General features: G+C 38.7%; 1 protein-coding gene across 1 annotated transcript in view; it reads right to left on the reverse strand.

Moving 5' to 3' along the window:
* The window catches only part of CPXM2 (carboxypeptidase X, M14 family member 2), a 74062-nt gene that overhangs the window by 25875 nt on the left and 23684 nt on the right, over positions 1–24503 (reverse strand). The window contains exons 2-5 of the mRNA XM_035330422.1: positions 23687–23796; positions 18814–18953; positions 4039–4123; positions 3353–3503 (exon numbers count right to left, since the gene is read on the reverse strand). Of these exons, the coding sequence (XP_035186313.1) occupies positions 3353–3503; positions 4039–4123; positions 18814–18953; positions 23687–23796 (486 nt within the window). The remainder of the gene's footprint in view (positions 1–3352; positions 3504–4038; positions 4124–18813; positions 18954–23686; positions 23797–24503) is intronic.

A 24503-nucleotide genomic window follows, 5' to 3' on the forward strand; every position in this document is an offset into this window, starting at 1 on the left:
ATGGTACTGACAGAATTCAATAACATAGCTTTTGTTTTTGTACAGCTACTGTATTAGTCCAGAAAAGGCCGTTTGTCAAAACCAGCCTACAGTACAGCAAAAATGTATTATGAATAATATATAAGCTTTTCACTAATAAAAAATGACAATCATCTTAGAAATACCGATTATCCAATCAGTAATATCTCTGTACAAATTGTATAAATAATATTTTTTCACTTTTTGTCGAATGTTTGGGTTATGTAGCAAACACACCAGTTTTTATTAACACTGTCCTACTACAGGAACAGGTCCTAGCTGGCTCTAACCACTTTCATGGCCTTCTGCCAATGCTAACAAGCTTTCCTAGAATATTAATAACTTATTCAAGTTTCTTTTTTGTCTGTTATTCCTTTCTTCCTTTCCCCCGTGATCCTGCATGATGGAAAGCTGATACACAGTACAGACAGAATGCAAACCATTTAATGTATTCAGGAATTAATAAAGACATAAAGCCTTACTCTAGAAGTTAAAAAGATGTGAAATGAGATTCAACCTTCCAGAATTCTTCTTTCTTTACAACCCTTTTTTTTTTTTTTTTCTTGATGTATTCCCATATGCAGTTTCTGCCCTTGCTGCCATTGCCCCAGGAGGGCACAGTGCAGAGTAGCTCTAAAATCTGACCAAGCTGCTCTTGAACTTGTTTTCTTGCATTTCTATGTTCAGGTGCAGATCTGGTCACAAATATATCGGATATTTAAGAAAACTAAGTATAGCGTAACTTCTTTCATGGATCATTGGGCTTTTGAAAGAATAAGGTTATGAGAACTGATAAGAGTTCCACTCACTGGCTTTGCTGAATTTGATTTTTCCCAGTTTTGTGTGAGAAGCCTCTGTCAGAAAAGAACATTTATTTGGAAAACTGATTTCTAGTTGCACAATCAGTGCATAATCAAAGAAGGTGGAGCCATGGCCAAACCTGCTGGTTATCTAACTGGAACCAAGTGACTCCTATAAAGAGCGAGGAAGTTCAGTTATAGGGAACTGCAAAAAAATGACCCATGTCCTGCAGAAGGAAAGCATACATGGAGAGGCTTCTGCAACCTGGGGAATTTTGTTTCGAGAGCTTTTTGTGTGATGAATAAAATGAGCTAAAAAAAATATTTTCTGAGCTAAAAAGATGGTTCAGCAGCTTATCAAAGCATATTAGTTCTTTCAGTCCAATTACATTTCGAATAAACACACCCCCATTCCCGTTGTGTTTCTCAATGAATGATTATGGTATTTTCTTTCAAGAATAAACTGAATCAGTCACTGCAGACAATTAACTCGATAAATGACTACCAGGGGGAAACACTTATGCTGTTTCCATGCTAATCCAAGATCTGCAACAAGCTGTAACAGTACTCATTTCAACAGTGAAATAAGTGCAGATAAATTCGAATCTCAGTAACACCTTCGCCACCAGTGATGGCTGAAGGGTGACAAATGCTAATGCTGGAAAACAGAATTTGACCCTATAAGATATATATCCAATAATACACTGTAAAACTGTTGCATTTACAAAACCTTAAAATATCTACATATTTTCTATTTTTTTTAAGTACTGTTCTATGGAATTGAAAAGGATTATGAGAAATTCCCTATAAATTGCTATTTAAAATAGTTGGAGTGTCATCTCCATTATTCTCTGGAGACCCCAGTGCATATCCTACAGTAGAGTTATGGTAACAATGAAACCTTCTCTTTTCAAAGGAAAAGAGTCCCACACAGTGTTATACAGAGTAGAGCTGATTTACCCTCTGCAAACACATATGGAAATTTGGGGCAACTGGTTTCAGCTGTCCTACCAAAAGCTGAAAGGAAATGCTGGCTCTGGAATTGCTCCTACAGAATAAGAGGTATAGTGGGAAACAAACAACGTGTGGAGGTAGAGTTTTCTAAACCCATGGTGAAAATAAGTCAGAATCCTACCAAAAAAAAAGTGAATAGTCTCTTACACAACATTAACTGGTCATTGACATTCAGGATGGATTTGTTACCCACAGAAAAGCAATTGTCTAATTGCTGCTAACTTGCACAGCTTCATTGTAAGATACCAATTGATTTAGTTTTATGACAATAGTTGTTCCAAACTTTTCTTCAGATAATTACCCCTTCCATAACCCACACTGGTTTTGAGTATTTAAACATCTAAAGGACAAAAAGGCTACCTCTGCTTGGTATGTGAAGACCCTACATCAACAGTGGAATTGGATGCAGCAAGTCTCTGAACAGCAGCAGGCACAGTTAAAGAAGTAATGATAGGCTCTGGAAAGGCAGTTTTCTTTCTGGTTCTAGCATTTCTGAAAATATTATTCATAGCCCCCTGCAAAAAAAAAAGAGAGCTATCCCCAAGGTGCCAGAATTTAAGAGCAAAGAAAAAAGCAGACGAGATCTGGAACGAGTAGTGAACAACTTAAAAAAGGCTTGGACAAAGAGTTCTACAAATATCTCTGTACATACAAACATGTCAACGTGATTCCACCATTAGACTATCTATAACATGCTTAGCAGAAATGTGGGTTCACCATAATTTGCTATACTGAATGCCTCTTTTTAAATTGGCTTTGTATAAGTTTTTAATCTGTATACACTAAGTCCTAATTGTATTTTGCACTTATATAGTAAAAGAAACATGTAATGCTTAACATTTCTGCTAAACATCTTGTTGCATTGTTTCAGTCTCTATAAAGAACAAAACCATTTACCATCATCTGAAACTTACCAGAAATCATGTTGGATTCAACAACACTTGAAATATGCTAGATGTAGATTTTTTTAAAAAATATATCCCCAATACCTCCCTCCTCTTTCCCCAAAAGGAGCACTAGTTCAGCCACAGCTTTTGACTTTAAATTAATTCAAGGAAGTCCTATAGCTTTTACAATAAAATAAATAGCAATAATAATAAAAGAAATGAAAAAAAAGAAATCAGGCGATATAATTATAATGGTTCTTTCTTGCCTTAAAAGCTTAAGACATCTGCAAGTGACTGTCTTGATATATAATTCTATTGCCTCTCTAGTACATGTGCACTCAGTAAGATTAATTGCACTGCACTTCGGCCCAAACAACAGAGAAAATCTTGTTAGATCATCCATGCCAACTTGTTCTTATTAATATAGCCACTTATGTATACTATGCAGTTGCATTTGAAATGAGCTATCCTAATATTGCCCGTATGTCTGGACAGATATTTTTCATTTCTTTTTGCATAGTGCTGTCAATTAAAGAGAGCTATTATACCAAGAGCAAAGATATCCAAACGAAATAAAATTTCTGTGTCTTGGCACAGCCAGCCATGTCAACACCAACTGAGCAAGACTCTTACCTGGCAAAGGACACCCTAAGATTTCCAATCTCATACAGATGCTACCTTCTTCATACCAGGACCGAGGGTTTATACGGATGTAGCGTGCAACCAGTGGCACTGGCAGCATATTGAGAACTGGGATCTCCTTCTCACTATTGCCTTCAAAAATCTGTGTAGGCGACAAACATATGAAAATAGTAAGATCATTTCTTCAAAAGGGCTTTTTACACCTTTGGTTACAGAATCAGATAAAGTCACCTGGTACAGCCCCATGTCAATGGTGGCTCAGGCCAGAAATGCGCTTCATTTGCACAGTCCCTCTGTGCTCCTCAGAGAGGGGCAGCGGAGCCAGAGCTCCACACCCTCCCTCTAGTAATGGGCACCTCATGTACATGAGATGTCCCCAGGTAGCAATGGACAGATGCTAACCCTTGTGCAGGACATACAATTAAAGACATTTCTCATCTCCAGTAAGACTACTACCAGGGTGCTATCCACATCCATAGGAAGACTCATGCAGATTTGCCATACAGAATATTCTGAGTCCCTCTCCATATTATATGATGTGCTCTTAAAGTTACACCAGGCTGGTGGGACTATAGAGATATTGCCTTTTACCCGTATATTTATTAATCTGGCAAGTCAAAATCCCACATAGGCAGCCCCCCTCCCCTTTCACAAAACATCTGTTTCATGATACTCACCACATCTCCAGATTCATTTTTGACAGCAGTCCATGCATGACTGTCATTGCTCACCAATACTCTGTAAGAAGTCACCCAGTTACTCCTTGAAAAAGATAAAGCAGCAAAGTTATTTTTTCCATAGATAACTGAGATGGCAAATCGCATTATAATAAAGCTTGTAAGGTTGGAAACCCCACGTGGCACAGTCATACCAACACTTGGATTAAAAAAGTGACATGCAGATCTAGATTTAACAGAAAATTAAGAAATGCTACTGCACAGAATCAAATATATATATGTATATATATTCTAGGATTCCAGGATGTGAGGGAATACTGCTCTCCTTTTCAGGATAAATGGGTTATCTAGAACTGATGTATTCACTCCAGCATTCAGAACTCTTATCTGTTCAGGCACAGAACACATTATTTCTGCTATTATTATCAGAGAAGATAGAAAAAAATAAAACCTCCCCAATGAGAAATCTGAATTTTAAGCAGCAACTTTTTCATTCACTTGTTTTCTATTTACAAGCTAGTTCCATTCCTTTGTACAAGCATTAGTCCTTCACCTGGCACCAATGTTGAATAGTCCATAGCTTGTGAACCAGAGCCTGCAGTCTCAGTTTTATTAGCAGTAGGTTGGAATGCAGACGTAATTCTGCCTCTTCACATCAGTCTAATTGATCACAGTACTTGTGCATTACTGCAATATAACAAGATCAGTCTTTAATAATTTGATCTTTCTAGTGGTCTGTTTCTTGATTTACAGGAAAATCCCCTATACTAAGATAATACCTTGTCTGTATTCATCCAAAGAGGAGCTAGAGGAGAAATAAGTGGTTGCTTCCCCTATTTTGAGTGGATGTTAATCAATGTAGCTCATACACTGTCTAGGCATTTCCCATTGTAATGTGTGCAGAAGGTAATACCCTGACTCTCCCATCGTATTTTTTTTTTCCCTCCATAATAGCTGGTTTCAATAGGCAGTGGCTTGGAGGAGAGTCATGTCTCAGAGATATCTTTGTACTGTAAGGATAGTCCAGGGTGTTTAAATACAGTTTTCATGTATGCAAATTGATCATCTGAACTACCTGTCCTCTAGAGCAGTCATTCTTGAAAGCAGGCTCTTAGCTAAGCTACATATTAAAGTTACTGAGAATGAAACCTCAGTAAGGAAAACTCTTGGGATTAGAAAGAACAGGGGCAATAGGAGAAGTTGTGAGAGAAGGAACAGGTCATATGGATCAGAGATACAGGAGGACCTGAAAGGACAGACACACCCAAGAACTTATTGCTCTACCATACACATACAACTATATGCACTTTAATTTCTTTTAAATAAGAAAAACACTAACAAGCTACTTATGAATGTTCACATATTGACTTAACTGTGCTTATGTTTAAAAGGGCAAATTAGCCTTCATGTGTTCTGTAGAAAGTATTCAGGCTCCCAGTAGATGTATAAGGGCAAACTCAGCAGCCACAGGATCAACACAAATTCACCCAGCTTTGTAAGAAAATACGTTGATCCCCTCACTTCCTTTTGCAAAAAAGAATGACCTTCAAATAACATTCAAGTCAAGGCATGGAAGCAGAAAATGTATAGCTTTAGATGTCCAACTCTTTCGTTTTCTATCCCATTTGTATGAACAATTCAAACTGAGGTCCAGACTCGAAATGACACAAAATGAAAGTGCTTAGTAGGATCTAGTTCTGCATGCAATGTATTAGTACCCCAAAAAAGCCAGAGGGGTCAGAGGGTAAATATGTGCTTTTGAAAGAACTGACTGAAATAATCCAACTCTTATACACAGGATCTGTACTTTGCAAATCTCTGACCATCCTTTTTAGATGAAAAGGTTTTGCACTTCATGTTATTTTAAATGGAAAAATGTTGGCTACTGCCGTGCAGTTTGAACTTTTTTTTATTGTACATAGCTTGTAATGAAGACATTACTTCAACATTTGTTGAAAGACTTTAACAAGTTAGCCCTTGGAAATACTTATTTTCTGCCTGTCAACAGAAGATCTCCTGGGGTAGAGGCTCCTCCTGAGGTAGCAGATCTGTGAAGTGCCATGCTGGCATCTCAAGTCTTTGTGGCTGTGAAAGAATATACAATAAGGTAGACAGTGACTCCAGTGTCCTACCCAAGTTCCCAGCAACTCTTGAAAAGAACTTTATTCTCTTCCCTCAACTTTGGCAATAACATGATAGTTGCACCAAAATATTTCAATTTCACTCATAAGCTGAAGGAAGGCAGATTTATATCTATCAAAGCCAGAAAGGAAGAATTTCAGAAATGGCCAACATCAAAACTTAATGATGAGAAAAACTTTTCAATTGAAAAATAAAGCAAGCTTAAGAGCAAGACTATCAGGTTTAAACAGGTGAGGAGAAAGGGGTGTACATATTCTGAATTATGGACACACAATACAACGTTCAGTTGTATACACAACTGAATTATGGACATTTTCAAAAATCGGGATAAGCAAGCAAAAAGTCAATGTTTCAAACCAGAAGACACCATTATTTCTAAATACAGAACAAAACAACAACCATACAACTAACTGCGTAAGTAAAATCAAGACAAACAATGCATCATATTCATTACCCTACAGCTGAAAAAAAATCCAAGAGAATATCAAGACCACAAAATAACAAGATAAAAATAGGCATTCTTTATAATTGAGAACTTTGTAAGGAAGTCACAGCACTTATACAATTATTTTTATTTTTTAAAAGATCCAGGTCAACTTACTGGCATAAGAAAATATGTTGTTGGTACACTAATGTTTCCCAGCTAGGGCTTATTTACCATATTTTAATTTTCTCATTCCGTACACTCACAAAAGTTCAAACTTCTCCTGAAGGAAAATGTATACTAATCAGTAGTACACATAATCCATCTTGAGTGATAACAAGTAACATGCTTTTCAGAGGCAGTCTGCCAATTAAAATACAAATGGGACTTCATCCAATCTTGTATGGCTGCATTATAGAAGGACCACAGAGGGTCGTGGGAGGAGATAAATCAGTGTGATGTATTAGGTCACACACCACAGACTTAACTGGGCTTGCCTGTAAGGAATAAACATCCCTTTTGCATCTGTTGAGCTGTAGAATAAACAAATCACAGGTGACCAGTTCCTTCTCCCACTGGCACTAAATAGCAAAAGTGCCTCTACAGGTTTAAGTTCCTCCTCCTTTTTTCCCCTACATGTCATAAGAAGGAAATAAAAAAAGCTTCTACCGCTATTAAGGAGGTTGCTGTAAATTTGATCTCCCCTCAAAAAAGAAAAAAAAAAAAAGAAAAAAAAGAAAAAAAAAAGAAAAAAAATAAAAAAGAAAAAAAAAGAAAAAAAGGTGTCTTCTGCCTTGAAATTGCATTGCTAGCTTAGGGTCTTTAAACCCCAGACACTTCCGCAGATCCAGATCAGCTTAGCAACATTTACATGATAATCTTCCTGAAAGCTGCAGGTTTTCCATCCATGTGCAGCAAGGGTGGTCTGATACTTCCAGGGAGCAGATCAGTGTGTTGCACATGCTCAAATCAACAGCCAGCCTGTTTACAGCAAGCACAGTGCTTCCTGGAACTGAAGAGTTTAATTCTTACAGGGTGTCTGGTTTGTTCATGTGTACACAGAAATGTAAAGCTTTCAGGGAAACCCATCACAAAGGAAAGCTTTGTGCCAGAAGGAGTACTGGGGAATGTCATCTGCTTTGTTTTGTTAGTGACAAAAAGATTCATCTCATTGGGTTTTGGAGTTGCAGACACCAACTTCTGCAGCACATCACATGAAATCCTTTTTGGGCCCCATCAGCACTGAACAATAAAGCCATCTAAGGAAACTTGAAAGAAAAGTATAAAGTTTTACAATACTTAGGATGTCCCTACAGTTGTTATAGAGAAGCTCTTCTGAATTCAGTCTATAAAACTTCCCTGGACATCACTATTATATCCCTGAGACAAAATACACAGACATTTGTTACATAGTCAAGGAGACAGAACTCAGGGAAGAGACCTACACCAGCATTCAGAAATGAACAGATTAAATATCAAGGTTTTCTTGGTAGGAAACTAGGCAATAGGTATAGGCAGAAGGTATAGGTTAATAGTATCTTTTCAAACACTAAAAGTTACATCTAGTTCATCGCACTCTAGTGCAAAGATAAGCTACATGATTTTCTTAGTATTTCATCTATGCTATAAAAAGATCACGAGATACAGATTTGACAGGAATTATTTGGATCCAGGTGTTTCCCATTAGTAATACTTTTTAAAAATTACACCAGCCTCATCTCTTCAAGAGAAATCTATTAGAAAAATCTCTTTATCTTTAGCCAAGATTAATCAACTTGTTTCAAAGAAAGTAAATACAAAAATCAAAACACAATTCCAATTCACTTACTGTAATGAAATTCTTAAAGTTATTTTCTATAATTAGTTGATTTTCATCTGTGATGCATTATCTTTAGATTATGCTTGTTTAAACATTTTCAATTCATTTTCCCATGATGTATGGAAGTGTAGAGCTTAACCATTTCCATCCAAAAAAAGGCAAGCTGAGGGAAGCTTAAGCAACTTGCCTATGGACAGAGGTGAAACCTGAACCAAAGCACAGGCTTGACAGCAGATCTCCTACAGCCTTGGCAGGTACTGAGCTTAGGTAAGGACATCATGACAACAATAGAACATCTTTCTGCCTTACCTTCCTCAACATAATTCTCTTCTTTTTGTAAGAAACACTGATATCACAGTGCAGCACAGCACACACACACTGCTGAAGGAGAAGCAGTGAAGAGATGCCAGGTGGTTTGGCTGCCTGACCTTCAGCAGGTAAGTACATCATTTGAGACTTCTGACTATTTGAATAGAGTTTTATCTCATTTGAACAGGATCTGCTACGTGACCTATTTTAAAGTCCAGGCTTCTCAATTATGGGAAGCTGAATAAGGAACGAGTAAAATTATCTCAGTCTCTAAGTATGCTTGTCCACATCACCAAATTGCCCCATGACTTAAGACAAATGAAGAAGGTTGGCAGGTGCCTGTCAACAGAAGCTGGAGCCCACAGCAGCTGAGATCTGGGAGATGAGACTAGCAAGAACTGGCAGAGTTCAGGCTAGCACCATCTACAGTAGACCTGGCTCCAGCTGACCATATTATTTTTGCTGCTGTCAGGATAACCTGATTTATCTGCATTATAAAACCCCAGAAATAATAGAAAATAGAAACAGACAGGCAAACAGATTTTTATCCTCCATTAATGTATAAATGACATTCCAAAGTGGTTGAAACAGAAATCTCTATAGAAAAAAAAGTTAGGCAAATTTTAGATTAATATCTAATGATGCAACAGAATCAGCATGCTGGCAATTAAATGACTTTCTGCTTGAAAAAGCAATCTGTAGTCTCTTGCAAATAAATATAAAACCATTAATATAAACTAATAACATTCATGCAGATAACATTTTAAATCACCTACTGCCCAACAGGTTCCAGAACAAACCAAGTCAAAAATGCTCTGGCTAACCACAGGTAGCCCATCAAGTTTTGCAAACTAATTAAAATAAATATGATTTAAGATATGGAGCTTGAATATCAAGCAAGGGTGTTTTTTTTTTTAATAATTGAAATCTTTTAATATTTAATTTTTTTAATTGCTTCTAGCTGACTTAAATGAATATACTGCTGTGAAATCTGCTCTTCAGAGGCCTTGCGAAGAAAAGCTCAGGGCCAGAATTTCACTTGCTATGGATGAGTTAATCATGAATTTTTTCAAAGCTCCCTTCTCAAGCAAGTAGGTACTGGGAACATTTCTCACTCAATGGTTGCTACTTTCTGCTGAGTTTTTCCTCTGATTTTCTAACCTTCCTTGAAAATCCACTTTCCTGTTGCTGTTGCACATTCAGACTGTAACAAAGCCTGAGGGTCCCCGGCCTCTTGTGTGGGGTCAAAGACATCCTCTGCCCCTAAGATTTTAGTGTCTTAACACCTCCATTCACAGGCCCCTCCTTGCAAAGGGATCTGCATGGATTTGAAATCCTCCCTAAACCAGAACTTACCTCTTCATATATTTTATATCTGCTAAACACAATCAAGGTGTTATTCCTTTTATTTTAAAACTTCCTTTATGATATTTCACATTGTCCTTTTCTTTTTGTGCCCACCGCACCTTTGCATATTTATTATATATTTGAGGAGATAAATCTGAACTATACAACCACTGCCTCATCATTAATTTTTGTCTCCTGCTTGTGAATGTTAAATTAATGGAAAATAAAAAGCTCTTACAGTAACCAGCAAATATTGCCATTTGTGTGCACAGGTGTGAGTATATTTAAAGCAATGCTGAAAGGGCTCATGCCTACCAAGTGCACACAAAACCGCAACCAAGCGTTGCTCAGTGTGTGCAGAAGGGACACTGGCTAGGGAAGGATGCTCAGGTGGAGGGTAAAGCAGCCCCTGCCAGACAGCCATTCGGTAACCCCCCTGTGGACACTCTCATTGCAATGAGTCATAATTCACATTCAAAGATATAAAAATCAAAGCTGTGAATGATAAACAGGTTTAAACAGTTGCCTGGATCCTATCTGGTGTATCATTTTCCTAACTGCTTCAGCTCATTTGATTTTAAGCTTCCCAGTCTGGTTCCTTACATGGGAGTTAACAAGCTTTCCTTCACCTTCAGGACACCCCCAAGAGCCTCACTGCAGATCAGGTTCTCTCCATGCAACGTCGCCCTTACCACGAGCCGAGTGGTGGCTAACCAGCCAGAAGCACTCCTCGTGGGGATGGCAGTGACCCAGCCTCTGCACCATGAGTCACTAAGTCCCCAGCAGAACAGGCATAACTCGAGCGCGAACACCATGACAAATCATACCCACAGCAAAATGTCAGCAGTTCTGACGGTCTCATCAAGCAGAGTTGAAAAAGCACAAGTGTGTTTCTGGGTGCGCTGCTGCAGACCTCCACCCACACAGGATTACTGGAGGTGGTCATAGAGCAGCTCCCAAACTTCAGGAGCAGGCAGCGAGCATCCATGAGAAATGCTGGGCTGCATGCTGCACTGTGTACGGGGCACAAGGACCAAGGAGGAAGATGAACCTAGCACAGGAAGTGAAGATAAGTAGATAGACAGAGAGCACTTGAGGCTGAAGCTGCCTAAAGCTGACTTCCTGAGTACCACAACACCTAAAAAAACAAGAGAGAGCTCCACCAAGCCAGAGCTAATGAAAAATATAGTTCATAACAAAGCCAGTGATAAACACCAGTATAGTAGGTAACTAATGACATTGATGTATTGAGGAAGCTTTTTCTACACTGAATCCAGATTGTTGCATAACTCCCATCTTATATTTGATACTATTTCAGTGGATTTGGAGCAATTCACTCAGTGAGAGTGACTTCAGTGAGGCTGTAATAATCTCTGCAGTCCTCACCCAGTCAGGGCAAATAACAGCTCACACTGATTTAATGCACCATAACGGTTCATGTCAGTACACAGCAGCTGCTTGTTTTATTACAGGACTCGGATAAAACATTGAGACATTTTCATTGAATTTTCTGAAGTCTTTAATCAGGGCCTGTTTTAGCAACCTCTGCATAGTGACATTTTACTTTGAAAGACAATGCCAGCCATGGCTGTTGTTCTTGTGAACTGGGCTGTATTTACAATTATCCCACGATGCTTTCAAAAGCAGCATTGTGCCTTTTTGTGCATGTTTTGCCCCTTCTTCCCATGTACAGTGCAAAATTGTTTTCTTAGATATCTGTAGCAACAAGTCATATACCAATGATTATCCACTATGCTGACCCAAATGCCAGTGTGGCTCCACTGGTATATCACTGCTTAATTCCTGATTATTGGAGTATCGAAGACACTGATGTTTCTTTCTCCTCATGAAGAAAAAGTTACTATTTCTAAGACCATGACAGGCTGCTGAACTGGGAAGGAAGCAAGAAGTTCTACCTTCCTACAAGCAAGGAAAAGAAAGACTGCCTATAAAAGTAAATCTCAGCTCTTGAGGAAATGCCAGTGAATATAGAAGTTAGAAACTGTGACAGCACATTTAGCTTGTGAGTAAAGAAAAAGTAGAATGCTGCACCACCCAAATTAGAAGTAAACAAACTGTACTGATCTGAGTTTATCCTCAAGTATATATCTAGAAAATACTGTTTGCTACTGACCTACTCTTCCCTAGGGACAGTTTGTCAGAAGAGATATAGGGGATCACAGTGGGTTGCATTGCATATAGAGCAGCCTGAGAACATGCTACAGGAAACAGCAAAATTATTCCCCTATCAAAAGATGAAGTATTTGTAGTTAGTAAGAATGTGGTCAGATACAAAAAAAATAAAAATAAAAATCAGTTCTGCTGGATATTTGCTATCCCTATACTGTATCACAAGGATAACAAATGGCTCAGTAGGGTCAGCATAATAGTGTCTACACTACCTTCTAGTTAAAGTGGAGCTCAAATAGCAGTGAACAAAAGTGGGCAGTTTAGAGGTGGGTCAGAGATACGATCCTATGTTCAGACCAGGTCTCTCAGGATATGTCAGCCAAAAAATAGCTCTAAATATATGGCCAGGGTGGTTAAACAGAAGTTATAATATTGAGCAAGTACGGTCCTAAATAAATTCAGGAAATATTGGAAAGAAATTTGTCCATTTAAGGGACTTTCTTATTCTACTGAAAAATTATTTCATACATTTTTACATCTTTGCATACCAATAAGGACTAAGTTGTGCCCTGAAGAAATTATATAACAATTGAGGTCCACGGTCTGAGGTTCAAATCTTTTTATAGGATGAGATTCATGTCTGTGAGACTATCATGTTTTACAGAAGCAACAGAATGGGATGCCAGGTCATCAGGAGAGGTATCAGATAAGTTGTGTAAACTAGGAATCATCCCAATCTCACAGCAAAGCACGCAGACTAACCTCCACCCAAATCAGACTTGGAGATTTTTCACATCCCCATTTGTTTCCTTAAATTTTTTTTAAAAAGTTTTGTTGTTGTTTTTCAAACCACTTTCAATATTTTCATAAGGCTGCAAGTTCTTAAACTTATTTGGAAACAAGTATTTTGAATTTTACCTGCAAAATTCCAGAAATTTGCTTTAAAATTTGAGTATTCTGCAGATGCTTTCACCCATGATTTTTCAAGTAGTCATTGTTATTTCATGACATGTAGTATTAGCACATAATTTAACATGTTTGAAAGATTAATTTTAATAAAATGCCTCATCAGATACTTCTGGTCACTAGCAGCGTCCCCCAGGGCTCTGTACTGGGGCCAGTCCTCTTTAATATCTTTATCAATGATCTGGATGAGGGGATCGAGTGCACCCTCAGCAAGTTTGCAGACGACACCAAGTCAGGTGCATGTGTTGATCTGCTTGAGGGTAGGAAGTCTATCCAGGAGGATCTGGATAGGCTGGACCGATGGGCCGAGGCCAATGGTATGAAGTTCAATAAGGCCAAGTGCCGAGTCCTGCACCTGGGGCACAACAACCCCAAGCAGAGCTACAGGCTGGGAGATGAGTGGTTGGAAAGCTGCCTGGCAGAGAAGGACCTGGGAGTTTTGGTTGATAGTTGGCTGAATATGAGCCATGCTCAGGCAGCCAAGAAGGCCAACAGCATCCTGGCTTGTATAAGAAACAGTGTGGCCAGCAGGTCCAGGGAAGTGATTGTCCCCCTGTACTCAGCTCTGGTGAGGCCACACCTCAAGTACTGCATTCAGTTTTGGGCCCTTCACTACAAGAAGGACATGGAGGTGCTCGAGAGAGTCCAGAGAAAGGCAACGAAGCTGGTGAAGGGTCTGGAGAACAAGTCTTACGAGGAGCGGCTGAGGGAGCTGGGACTGTTCAGCCTGGAGTAAAGGAGGCTTAGAGGTGACCTTATTGCACTCTATAGGTACCTTAAAGGATGTTGTAGCAAGGTGGGAATTGGTCTATTCTCCCACGTGCCTGGTGACAGGACAAGGGGGAATGGGCTAAAGTTGCGCCAGGGGAGGTTTAGGTTGGATATTAGGAAAAACTTCTTTACTGAACAGGTTGTTAGTCACTGGAATAGGCTGCCCAGGGAAGTGGTTGAGTCCCCATCCCTGGAGGTCTTTAAAAGACGTTTAGATGTAGAGCTTAGGTATATGGTTTAGTGGAGGACTTGTTAGTGTTAGGTCAGAGGTTGGACTCCGTGATCTTGGAGGTCTCTTCCAACCTAGACAATTGTGATAACTGAAATATTGCATCAAATTCTCTAATATCAAAACATCCTCTGCATTGAAACACTCTGAAGCATTATATTAAAAGTACAGATTGAGTCTATTTAGACTTTTTTCCCCTTTTTTTTTTCCCAAGAGATGGTGCTGAGTTAAGATTGTTTGGGTTGTGGGAAACGTTTCCTACGTTTTTTACATTCTTGCCAAATTGCTAAGAGTGATTAATATTTTCTTTCCCTCTGTCAAGGAGTACATATTTTAAACTATCACATCATTGTTTTAAACATGGCACAATTCCACAGTGATGCTTCTAGTGTCCCACTCAGCCTTGAACGGTTGTTTAAAGACACACAGTTCAACAAAGTCAGAGATGTATTGGCTGAAATGGAGAATTATACACTATATTTCTCTCCCAAATATTCATCCATAAACCCTCTGGTAGCCCAGCTCAATCTTATCTGCTGGCATTGTCAGTCCCTAAGAGGAGGACATCCCAGGCATTTCTAAGAGATTACATCACTTGCACAACCTCTCTGAAGAGAAACAGAACAGTTCTGCAAAGAGATATCAATAACATCCTTCTATTAACTATGGGATATTCATAGTGAAACATGAATGGTAACAGCCAAGAGACACTGAACTCCAAATATACTCAGTTCATAGGAAGGAAATGATGTTCTGCTCAATTTCAAGGTGTTAGATCTTATTTATACTGGCCCACACTAGTAACACTAGTTAGTTTCAGATGTCATCAGTATAAAGTCAGAGAAGAGCCCTGTTTCTTGTAGCTGTTCCCCATCACCTCAGAAAAACAACATCTGCAGATCTTCTGGAGAGTCTAGCCAGTGTTTGCTACTTACAATGTTAAAAGAGTGCTTTGCCATTTTGGGTTTCTCAAGAATGACTGAGGTGCCTGAATATCTATAGCTATCAAGTCCACATGCTTGCTTTGACTGGTAAAAGAAAAGACTCCTCAAATTCAGGAGTTTTCATTCAAAGGCTGTTTCTGCTTACTACAGGAGGGAAAGAGAAAAGCAGAAAGATTTGCTTCCAAGTTACTGTCACAGAATTTGCAGCCACTTAGTTCAAGTACAGCATTTGACTTAGAGAAGTGTTTTTCTCTATAAAGGAAATGATTAAACAATCCAAGTATTCATTACTAACCAAGCATGATTTCCTTTCCCTAGTCAGGTCACATGTGCTTTCAAGAGCTGTTTCCACACCTTGGCCTTTCTCCTCAGGGCTCTCATGTCACACGCTCAGGCCCAAGAGCCCTGGAAAGGTAAGCAGAGCCACAGCCCACAGGGGAAGGTGGACAATGAAAAACAATTGTCCAAGTGAGACTGGGAGAGAAATAACTGCAGTGAAGCAGTTCCTGCCCACATAAAAATAGTGACAATCCCATGCATTTTTGTGTTCTTTGCATTGTATCAGGCATAACCTTTATTTCATCAATATCCTCCAAAGTTTTAAAACAAAGAAGCATGGCTGAAAGAAAAACCTTGTTGAAAAGTTGAAAGAAACCATCACTCTTTGGGTGGAGTGGGCCATAAGCAAAGCCAGACAGCAGTTGCCAGAGCTTGTATAAAAGTAGAGGGTTGTTCCCAGCACCAGTAAACTAACTTTGGCAACAGCATCAGAAACACCAGCAGAATCAAAGGCCATACTCCTAATAACTCCAGTGGTGCAGCCTTGCAATGAGAATCAGTTACTTCTGCTGCAGCATTCCGCTGGGTGTCCTCACCCGTCTTTCCTTGTCATTTTATACATCCTCATTAAGTCAGCAGCAGGAAGCTGAAGGGACCAGGAAAGGTATGAATCTGATCTAGGCAGAAGCTCAGAGAGGATTTTAAGTAAAGTTTTCCATTTTGTTAAAGTTTTCTTGTTCGATATGAAGAAAAAAATCGCTTTTCTGATTTTTTTTTTTTATCAGTATCACATAATAGTATTTGTGAACCTAAGACGTATCCTAGCGCCTTAACTCTTATATAATGCTGGAACAGTCTCCAAGGCTTAAATAAAATCTTACCTTGGCTCCCAAGCTTGGCAGGCTTTTGCTTCTAATACAACACAGAAGAGAGGGCTATTTTCTAGCCCTCCTACCTGAAATAAGCTTATTTTCCGATATATGTTTCTATTAGCTACAAATGCACTATATTCCTTTCACGTAACTTCATGAAGTTGGGAAGGTGCCTGAGGTAACATAATGGAATCTTTTGTACAAACTCTATCAGAAATACTCTTTTTTGATACCATCACAGCCAGTAGCTAAACGTAAGAGAAAGAAGATAATGAATCTCCTTCATCTCTGATGCCCATCATAGCACAACAGCCACAAAAGAACTTGCCTACATCAGCAGTCCCACTAGCCTGCTTCTCCTCAGCTGGCTTACAAAAGAAATTCACTGCATGCAACTCCAAGAGTCACAAGTACCAAAGTTTTCAGCAGAGCCCCTGAATTCCACTCTAATACAAACTCTGCTCCATGCTCTCTAGGGTCCAGTTTCTCTTTGTTCAGCTCCTGCCCACACCAGGGTTTCATGGTTCTTCTTTTCCTCTAAGTTCCTTGACTGCTGGAGGAGTTGGGGAAGGAAGTTACACTGAGATCATCTTTCAGATTCCAAAAGCAGCCCGTCATCACCCTGGGCACTACCCTCCCAAATGATGATAAAGTGTAAACCCTAGGACAGCACTTTGCTCTGGATGAGGGCTCCACATATCAACCTAAACTCTATTGAAAATATGAATATCAGTCCCTATGAGTACCAAGTTATTTTTGAAATCTAATGTCTTATACACATAAGAACATACATACATAAACTAAACTGGTTTCTTCTGTTTTATCTAGTGAAGGGAAGGAGAATGTGAGTTGGACTCCACAGAGGCCACTCCCACAGCCAAGGCTAGATCAGCAGAAACCAAGTTAGATGGAGGCCTCCATCTCTTGTCAGGATCTGATAAGAAGCCCTGTTTTCCAGGAAGCTAGTCCAGCTGAACCCATCTTTACTCCTGCAAGGCAGAAGTGCATTTTTTTTTTCCACTGCAAACCTGAGTAACAACTGAGGAGGTGCCTGGACCTGCTCTCCCAGCACCAACACCACTCCTCCTGCCCCCCAAATCTTCATGAAGGAGAGGGTGAAAACAAGAAGGAAAACAACACCTCCCTCCATAACAAAAACAGACAGGCAGTGAATAACAACTATAAATAGAGCATCGAGTCCAGCTGTAAACTGACAATACAGCTGAACTGAAATAGCAATACGATGAAGCAGTGCAACAGTGGTGTTGATGGGAACAGCAATGTCAAGAGTATGAATATAGAAAATAAGACTTTTCTACAGTAATTATCTAACACAACAATGTGGAATAAATATAGAAACCCTATTGCCAAAAAGGCTCCCACACCAGTGCTGAAAGAAATAAAATCAGAAAATTAAACTGCAGGAGAAAAAAAATGTATCTTTCTGTTAACTGAAGTTATATATATATGATTTGCCTTTTATTACATGGCACACCAATTTTCTTAATGCAAGAGCTGATCAGAACCAGTCTAATGCTATGCATCTCTTGCATGCTTAGTCAAAAAGATCTCGCAGCATGAGCAGGGTTATAGGGTTATTTACTCACTTAATGTTGTTAAACCCAACAAGAAGTTAATTGAAACTGAATTGAAGAAAATAAGCCTTCACCTTCAGTTCCTGTGTATGCCAGCTGATTGCTATATTCCTATACCAAGAACAGTTTTCACCTCATTGACATTAGTTATATTATAGAGTGATCTGGGCATGTACAGTCAAGCAGAGCACAAGGAAATGTACACAGCTCTGTGCAAAACAGTTTCCTTGTGCAATATATTCAGTAGGTAACAAGAGAAACAGCCAAAAGGCTCACAAAAGGTTTCAGCACTGGAAATGGACAAAACTATGGGACCAAATGTGTAAGACCCAGGCTACCTTTAGCTGGATTCCTCCTTGCAAGAAGGGAGGAAGACAGCTGCTTTACTCATGGCAAGCACTCTTTCTTAAAGCCTTCATAGCAAGTAGGTTCAAATTTCATGGAGTCATCTGACCATCCATAAACTCAGCTGCTACCAAACACTGCAGTCCTGGCCAACATGTTGTGTGGGTTTTTGGTTATATTATAATTCCTCCTTAAAACAATTTTTTTATATCCATACTTTTTTTGCTCTAACTGTTCATTTAAGAGTCATGTGTTGGAGTTAAACCAATAATTTCTTAGTATACTAAATTAATCAAACTAAGTACTGGTGAAGAACTAGGAAGGTTAACACAAGCAAATTCAATAAGGTGAGTATAAACGCATATAGCTGGAGGGAATCATGTTGCTTCTTTTACCAGATGTGAATAATGACTATAGACATCTGCTACCTTTAAAAGGTGGTTTATTCCATACATAAACACTTCACCTTTTACTGTTCCTCCATTCAGTACTTGACTTCATACATCATCTTCACTCATTCTTTTTCTTGAGAAAACACACCTCAACATATACTCCTTGGTTTGAAAGCTCACATCTCAGTGAGGAAAGCCACAATGTACTTACGACCAGAGAGAATTTCTTCCTTGTGTGATGACTCCAGTGAATTTTGTTAGCCTTCGAGCATCTACTTCAATCCACTGAAACGGGTCATTTCTTCCTGCACACCAAGCACCATCATAAAAATCATTTTCGTTAACACCTGCCTGAAAAGAAGGCAACTGTCTTCATAAATCAGAACCAAGAAACAAAAGGTCTTTCACAGGAAAAAGAAAACATGAATTCATCATTCATTTCATTTTCTCCTTTGGTTCCATTTTAAGACCCCTGAGACTGTCATTCCCCACAGCTACATAGAGAGACTACAATATTTTCTTACTCAAAGGCAGGGAGAAAGAATTTTTCAAGTCCCTTCAAAAACTAAGAACCATTAAATATAAATTAGAGAGCACAAACAGAACTTCAGTTCAGTTCACCTGTCTGTGCCTGTGGCATAACAGAGCCTTTATCCAGAAGGAATTATCCACATGGTCTTCAGAGTTATGAAATCCCTAAAAAAGAACAAAAAAAAGGAAAAAAAAAAAAAAAAAAAAAAAACACAATACAGCTCCACTCCATTTCAGTAATGGTGAGTGAAGGAGCAACCTCTTTGTCCCACAGAAGAAGCAATGGAGCATGCAGGACATATGAAAACTGTAATACTGTTTTCTACCAGTTATAATTTCAAGACTTATTTTATTTTTTTCAGAGATTTTCAGGCCTTGCAGCAAATTAATGTCAAAGGCTAAGGATTCAGGAATGCCCAGTTACCTGCAGTACTCCAACTTGCATACCAATTTATACCCCGGCAATAAACACCCCAAACATACCCCTTCTCAACATTCAAGAAATAGCTGAAAGATATTTTGTGTATTCTAAACACATGAGAAATAACATTCAAAGAAACATGTCATCTGAGGTCTTCAGATAGTTATCTTGTTGCTAAAGCCCAGGAAATGTTCTGCACTAAGCTGGTTACTGTCAGAGAAAGCACAGAAGCTTCTCCATATGGTTCTCAGAGACTACACTTATTTTTGTTATATCATCTGTGTTTAACATGGATTTATCATTGCCATCCATGTAACTCCAAGAAAGGATATACTTAAATATTTCCCAAGGAGAAATGAAGAAAATTGAAAAGTTTGTAAGTTTTATAGACACTTCTAAGCTCTGTTGTACAGTTATTTTATATTGCAGTTGAAATTACATTTATAGCTGGGTTACAGTGGCAGAGGCTGACAAGTCTATCTCCATTTTTACATACAGTGTCTACCTAAATGGGTGTTGGAGTAGTCTAATTTGCAAAAGAGGGATGTACATGCAAACCCCTCTTTCCCTAGTCCAAGCCTGGTAGAATCTGAAGAAAGCAAAGCAAAACAGATTCAGTTCCTAAATTTTCTCACTTTCTCTGTATTCAAACCTGAGATAGGGCAGCTTCAGATTTATTAGTTTTTCTGCATTTTCCAAATTCACATGAAGCCACCTGATTTTATACTCATATTCCAATATTTTAAATGTGAAGCTCACATACAGTGAGCACATTTCCACATACAGTGGAAGTGCAAGGTACAGAGAGGAACACTATTAACAGTGGAATATAAATTCTTCAAGGAGACATGAATAATGGGAAATGAGAATAAATATGGTAACAGCCTTAGTTATAACCTTTTTCAAGAAAATATTTCAAGGCATTTTAAAGTAAGATGGAATTTGAAGTAGCCTTAGGGTTTTAAACCAACACTTGCCAGGAAGCATTAAAATCCACAGAGCATCTTAAACCAGCATCATGTTAATCCCTGATGAAATTCCACTAATTTCTGTAGGACAAATGCCCATATCTCCCAGTGTTTCAGCTGGGAATTTTGGTCCTCATTCAGATTGAAATTGCTGTCCATTAATTAGCATGATGCTCATCAGGGCATAAACCTCTCCTCTGCATTACAGAGAGAAGGAAAGAGAGGAGAAAGAAGAGCTTATTTGCAAAACAAACAAGCCAAAGCAAAAAAACAAGAACATCACAGCAACAAAAAACACTAAATTACACATTAATGTCTTTACTCTTTCAACTAGACTTAATTAAAAGCTAAGCACATATTTAAATTGTAAGCATACCCTTTAGACTCTCCAGGTTAGATTTACAATTATGCACATCTTAAAAAACCCTACCTTAAATTGGGCCAAATATTAAGCATTAAAAATAATAATAATAAAAAACACAACACTTTGTTGCTTCTCCTTCCTGCACTTGTTTCCTGATGTTAGCTTCTCCAAAGCTAAAATAATATTTTTACTAGGTTAAAAAGAAGTAGGTGTCTGTGTATTGCTATCACTAAGTAATACTTGAAATAGGATTTAATCAACGAATATTCAATATTAGAAATATTTCTGAAGGGAAATAATCCTAAGGAATTTGTGTTAAGGTTTCTCTTTTAGAATTGTAGCTCTTCTTTATTCCCCTCAAGGGAGATGAAATTTTGAATTTGACACTTGAAAATATTTTTGAGGTTATAAGTTTTTTATAGCAACCAAATATTTAGTTTAAATTGCTGTTAAATTTAATTGGAAACCTTTCATTCCTGAAAGGTGAGAACAATTATGATCAAATATTAATCAAAGAATATAGATCAAGCTACCTTGTCTCTGAGATGTTTACTTGAATTAACAAATCATGCATTAAATTAACAACATAAATGAATTAAAGTTATGACAACTTAAAAAAAAAAAAAAAAAACTATGCATTTTTAACACTTTGTTGTAAATAAGAGTGAAGAAGCTAATAGAAAAACAAACAAACAACCAAACATCACACACAAATAAACAAAACACAAGAATAGCCCCATGATCTTTTTAAACAAAGATCTCAGACCAAAGAACGAAGAGTAAAAACCATTATTTAAACTGGCACTGGATTGAAGGCCCTTTAACCCAAGGCCCTGCAGCTCTGCAGGGAGGGCACAAAGCTGTAGCAGTACGGAGGTGGAGACCTTTTTTCTGCACAGTAAACAGAAAAGAAACCTCTGTCACAGAACAGGCAGAAGCATTGATCTAACCAGCAGGTGAATGTAGGAGGAGACAAGTGCAGCCACAAGATCCTGGAAGACAGGACACCAAAAGAATGAAATCCAGCCTGGACCCAGCCTCTCATAGTTTTAGGAAGGAAGAACTGACTGCTGCCTTGCTCCTGCTTGTTTCCCAGCAGGAGATTGTTCCTTCAGCTCCCACTGGAGGCTCTGGACAATAGGAAGAACATCACCCAGAGGTAAAATGCTCTTCTCTATTTTCTTTAAGGTGGTGTTATTGATGACAATGGGACACTGGGCTCCCAATCTGAACCAGTATGGTCATTCTTGTACTTAAACTGGACTTTAGCGTTAGCACAGAAAATGAGAAACCACCGCCAACAAAGAATTCATGATGCAAATTTGCATCACAGTCCTTGATATATATTGCTGATTTTATACAGCTATATAGACGTTATAATAAAATAATTAAATATTCCTATAGGATCAACCTGAATATCATCTGTATATTTGTGTGCGTGTGTGTGTGTGTGTATATGTTCATTAGTGTTTTCCTTCCTTTTTTTCTAACAGAAAACATGAAGTGAAGAAACAAAATCCCTCACTCAGCTCTCAACAGGAATTCAACCCAGAGCCTGCAGGTGAGACCTGACACACACCCAACCCACCATACCTACACACTAGCTTGGAAAGGAAGAGCTCCTTCCCAGCTCCATTCTGCCTGCAGGCCCATACCGCTCACCTCAAGCCGCCTCTACTGCTTCCATGGCTGCAAGCTGCTTTACTGAGCATGCTGACAAAAAATTAATCCATTAAAACACGCAAGGGGAGGGGATGAAACATTCTTCCCTGGAGAAATTCACAGGGTCTATTTCTGCAGAAGCACTACAAGAAGCTGAAGGAAAGGCAAGCCCTTGCAGAGAGGAATTTTATCCAAAAGTGGTGCCACCTCCCAGCAGCTGCCCACCGTTACCCTGCAGTGGGCAGCAGGTGAAATTGCACTGCTGATTAAAGCCCATCCTTCTCAGTCTCAGTCTCCATTAGCAGACAATTCCCTTTAGCTGGAGAAAAAAATATACTGAAGAGTCTAATAATAAAAAGGCAACTAACAAATGAAATAATCTTTAGGCATTTTTTAAAACTGACTTGGTGCTAGTATCCTCTTTATGAGTTTGAGCTTTAAATGTTGTGCTTTCTTGCGCAAATCAATGTTTTTACATTGGAAAGGATTGTAATTCAGAAAGTAGCACTACTGAAACTGAAAACATAAACACAAGAAGTAGGAAAATGGTAGGAAAATTTGGTCCTACAAGGCACCGAAGCACATCTTTAATGTTAAATAAAAACAGCTAAACAATTTCAAAGCTAGTAGCTTATAAATTGCAGATTTTATTTTTCAGCATAATCATTGCTTTTGAAAAGCTGCCTCAGGGCAAGTGCTTCACTTAGAACTACACACTTTCAATTAACTGCTGTCATTAATTACAGGCAAATGTCCCCCCCCTAAAAAAAAGAAAAATAACAAGTAGCTTGCTCTGGGAGCTTCCTTGCAGGTGTATTGTATAGGACCTGGGGTGATTTCCTGCAGCTGGGAGGGGAACATCTCTGGGCTGCTGCCACCTCCGCTTACACATTGAGGATTGCGTGGATTTGCACCCTTACCACACAAAGTTTGGAATGCTTTGTAACCTAGGAAACAAGCCCCACAACTTTAAGGGTTATCCATCAACCTTATTCACTGCTCTAATTCTAGCATTTCCCCTTCATTTGAATTACATGAGCTGACAAAGTAGTCAGAACCAATAACCATCCATTGGCTCTCTTTATACAGCTGTACAACCTGAAGCCGTTCTCCCACTTAGGAGCAAAATTGATGTTACCTGAATATTAAGCCTTCCTCTGTGGGCCCCAAGGCCATATCGCTTTGCTGTAGAGGCATGGAGCTGGAAGTCAGTAATTTTTAATGTCTCTAGACCAAGTGGAGGACAATCTACAAAACAAAAGATTTATAAAAAAATTAATTTATTTTTTTTTAAAAGCAAACCATAAACAAGTATTCAAAGTTTGTTGATCTCACTTGTGCCAAACTGGCCAGGGCTCTCAGCTGGTGTAAACAAGCACAGCACCAGTGAAGTCGATGAGAAATGGCAGTTCTCATGAAATCAATGAAGCAATGCTGATTTACACCAGTAAATCAGCACTGCTTTACACCACTGGCTTTTTTTTTACACCACTGGCTTTTTGTGATTGTCAGAAAATTATTATTGCTTGCTATATGCTTTTGTTTTTCACAGGCATGCAGAGTATTTCCTGTCAAGTGCCTCTCAGCATAAAATGCCAGTAAAATCGCCTTTTATTTTTCTGTCTTTTGGCATTTTCTTTTTCATCTCTTGTTTTGATTTTCCCCCTGTACTCATTCCAAGCTACTGTATGAAGTTATGGTTCTAATTAAAAACTATTCTGGAAACTTCAATCACAGTCACTCACATTGCACAATAGCATCTGTTACAGAGGGCTGGGAGGCTGGACTGCTGAACTCTGCAGAGGTAATAACTGAGCACTGTCCTGGTTTCAGATGGGATAGAGTTAATCTTCCTCCTAGTAGCTGGCATGGTGCTGTGTTTTGGATTTAGGATGAGAATAATACTGAGTTTTCGAGTCCCTCACACTCCTCAGTCCTGGAAATACTATGGCTGG

This window comes from Oxyura jamaicensis, chromosome 6 (genome assembly GCF_011077185.1).
Source record: "Oxyura jamaicensis isolate SHBP4307 breed ruddy duck chromosome 6, BPBGC_Ojam_1.0, whole genome shotgun sequence".
In the NCBI taxonomy this organism is placed as follows: domain Eukaryota; kingdom Metazoa; phylum Chordata; class Aves; order Anseriformes; family Anatidae; genus Oxyura; species Oxyura jamaicensis.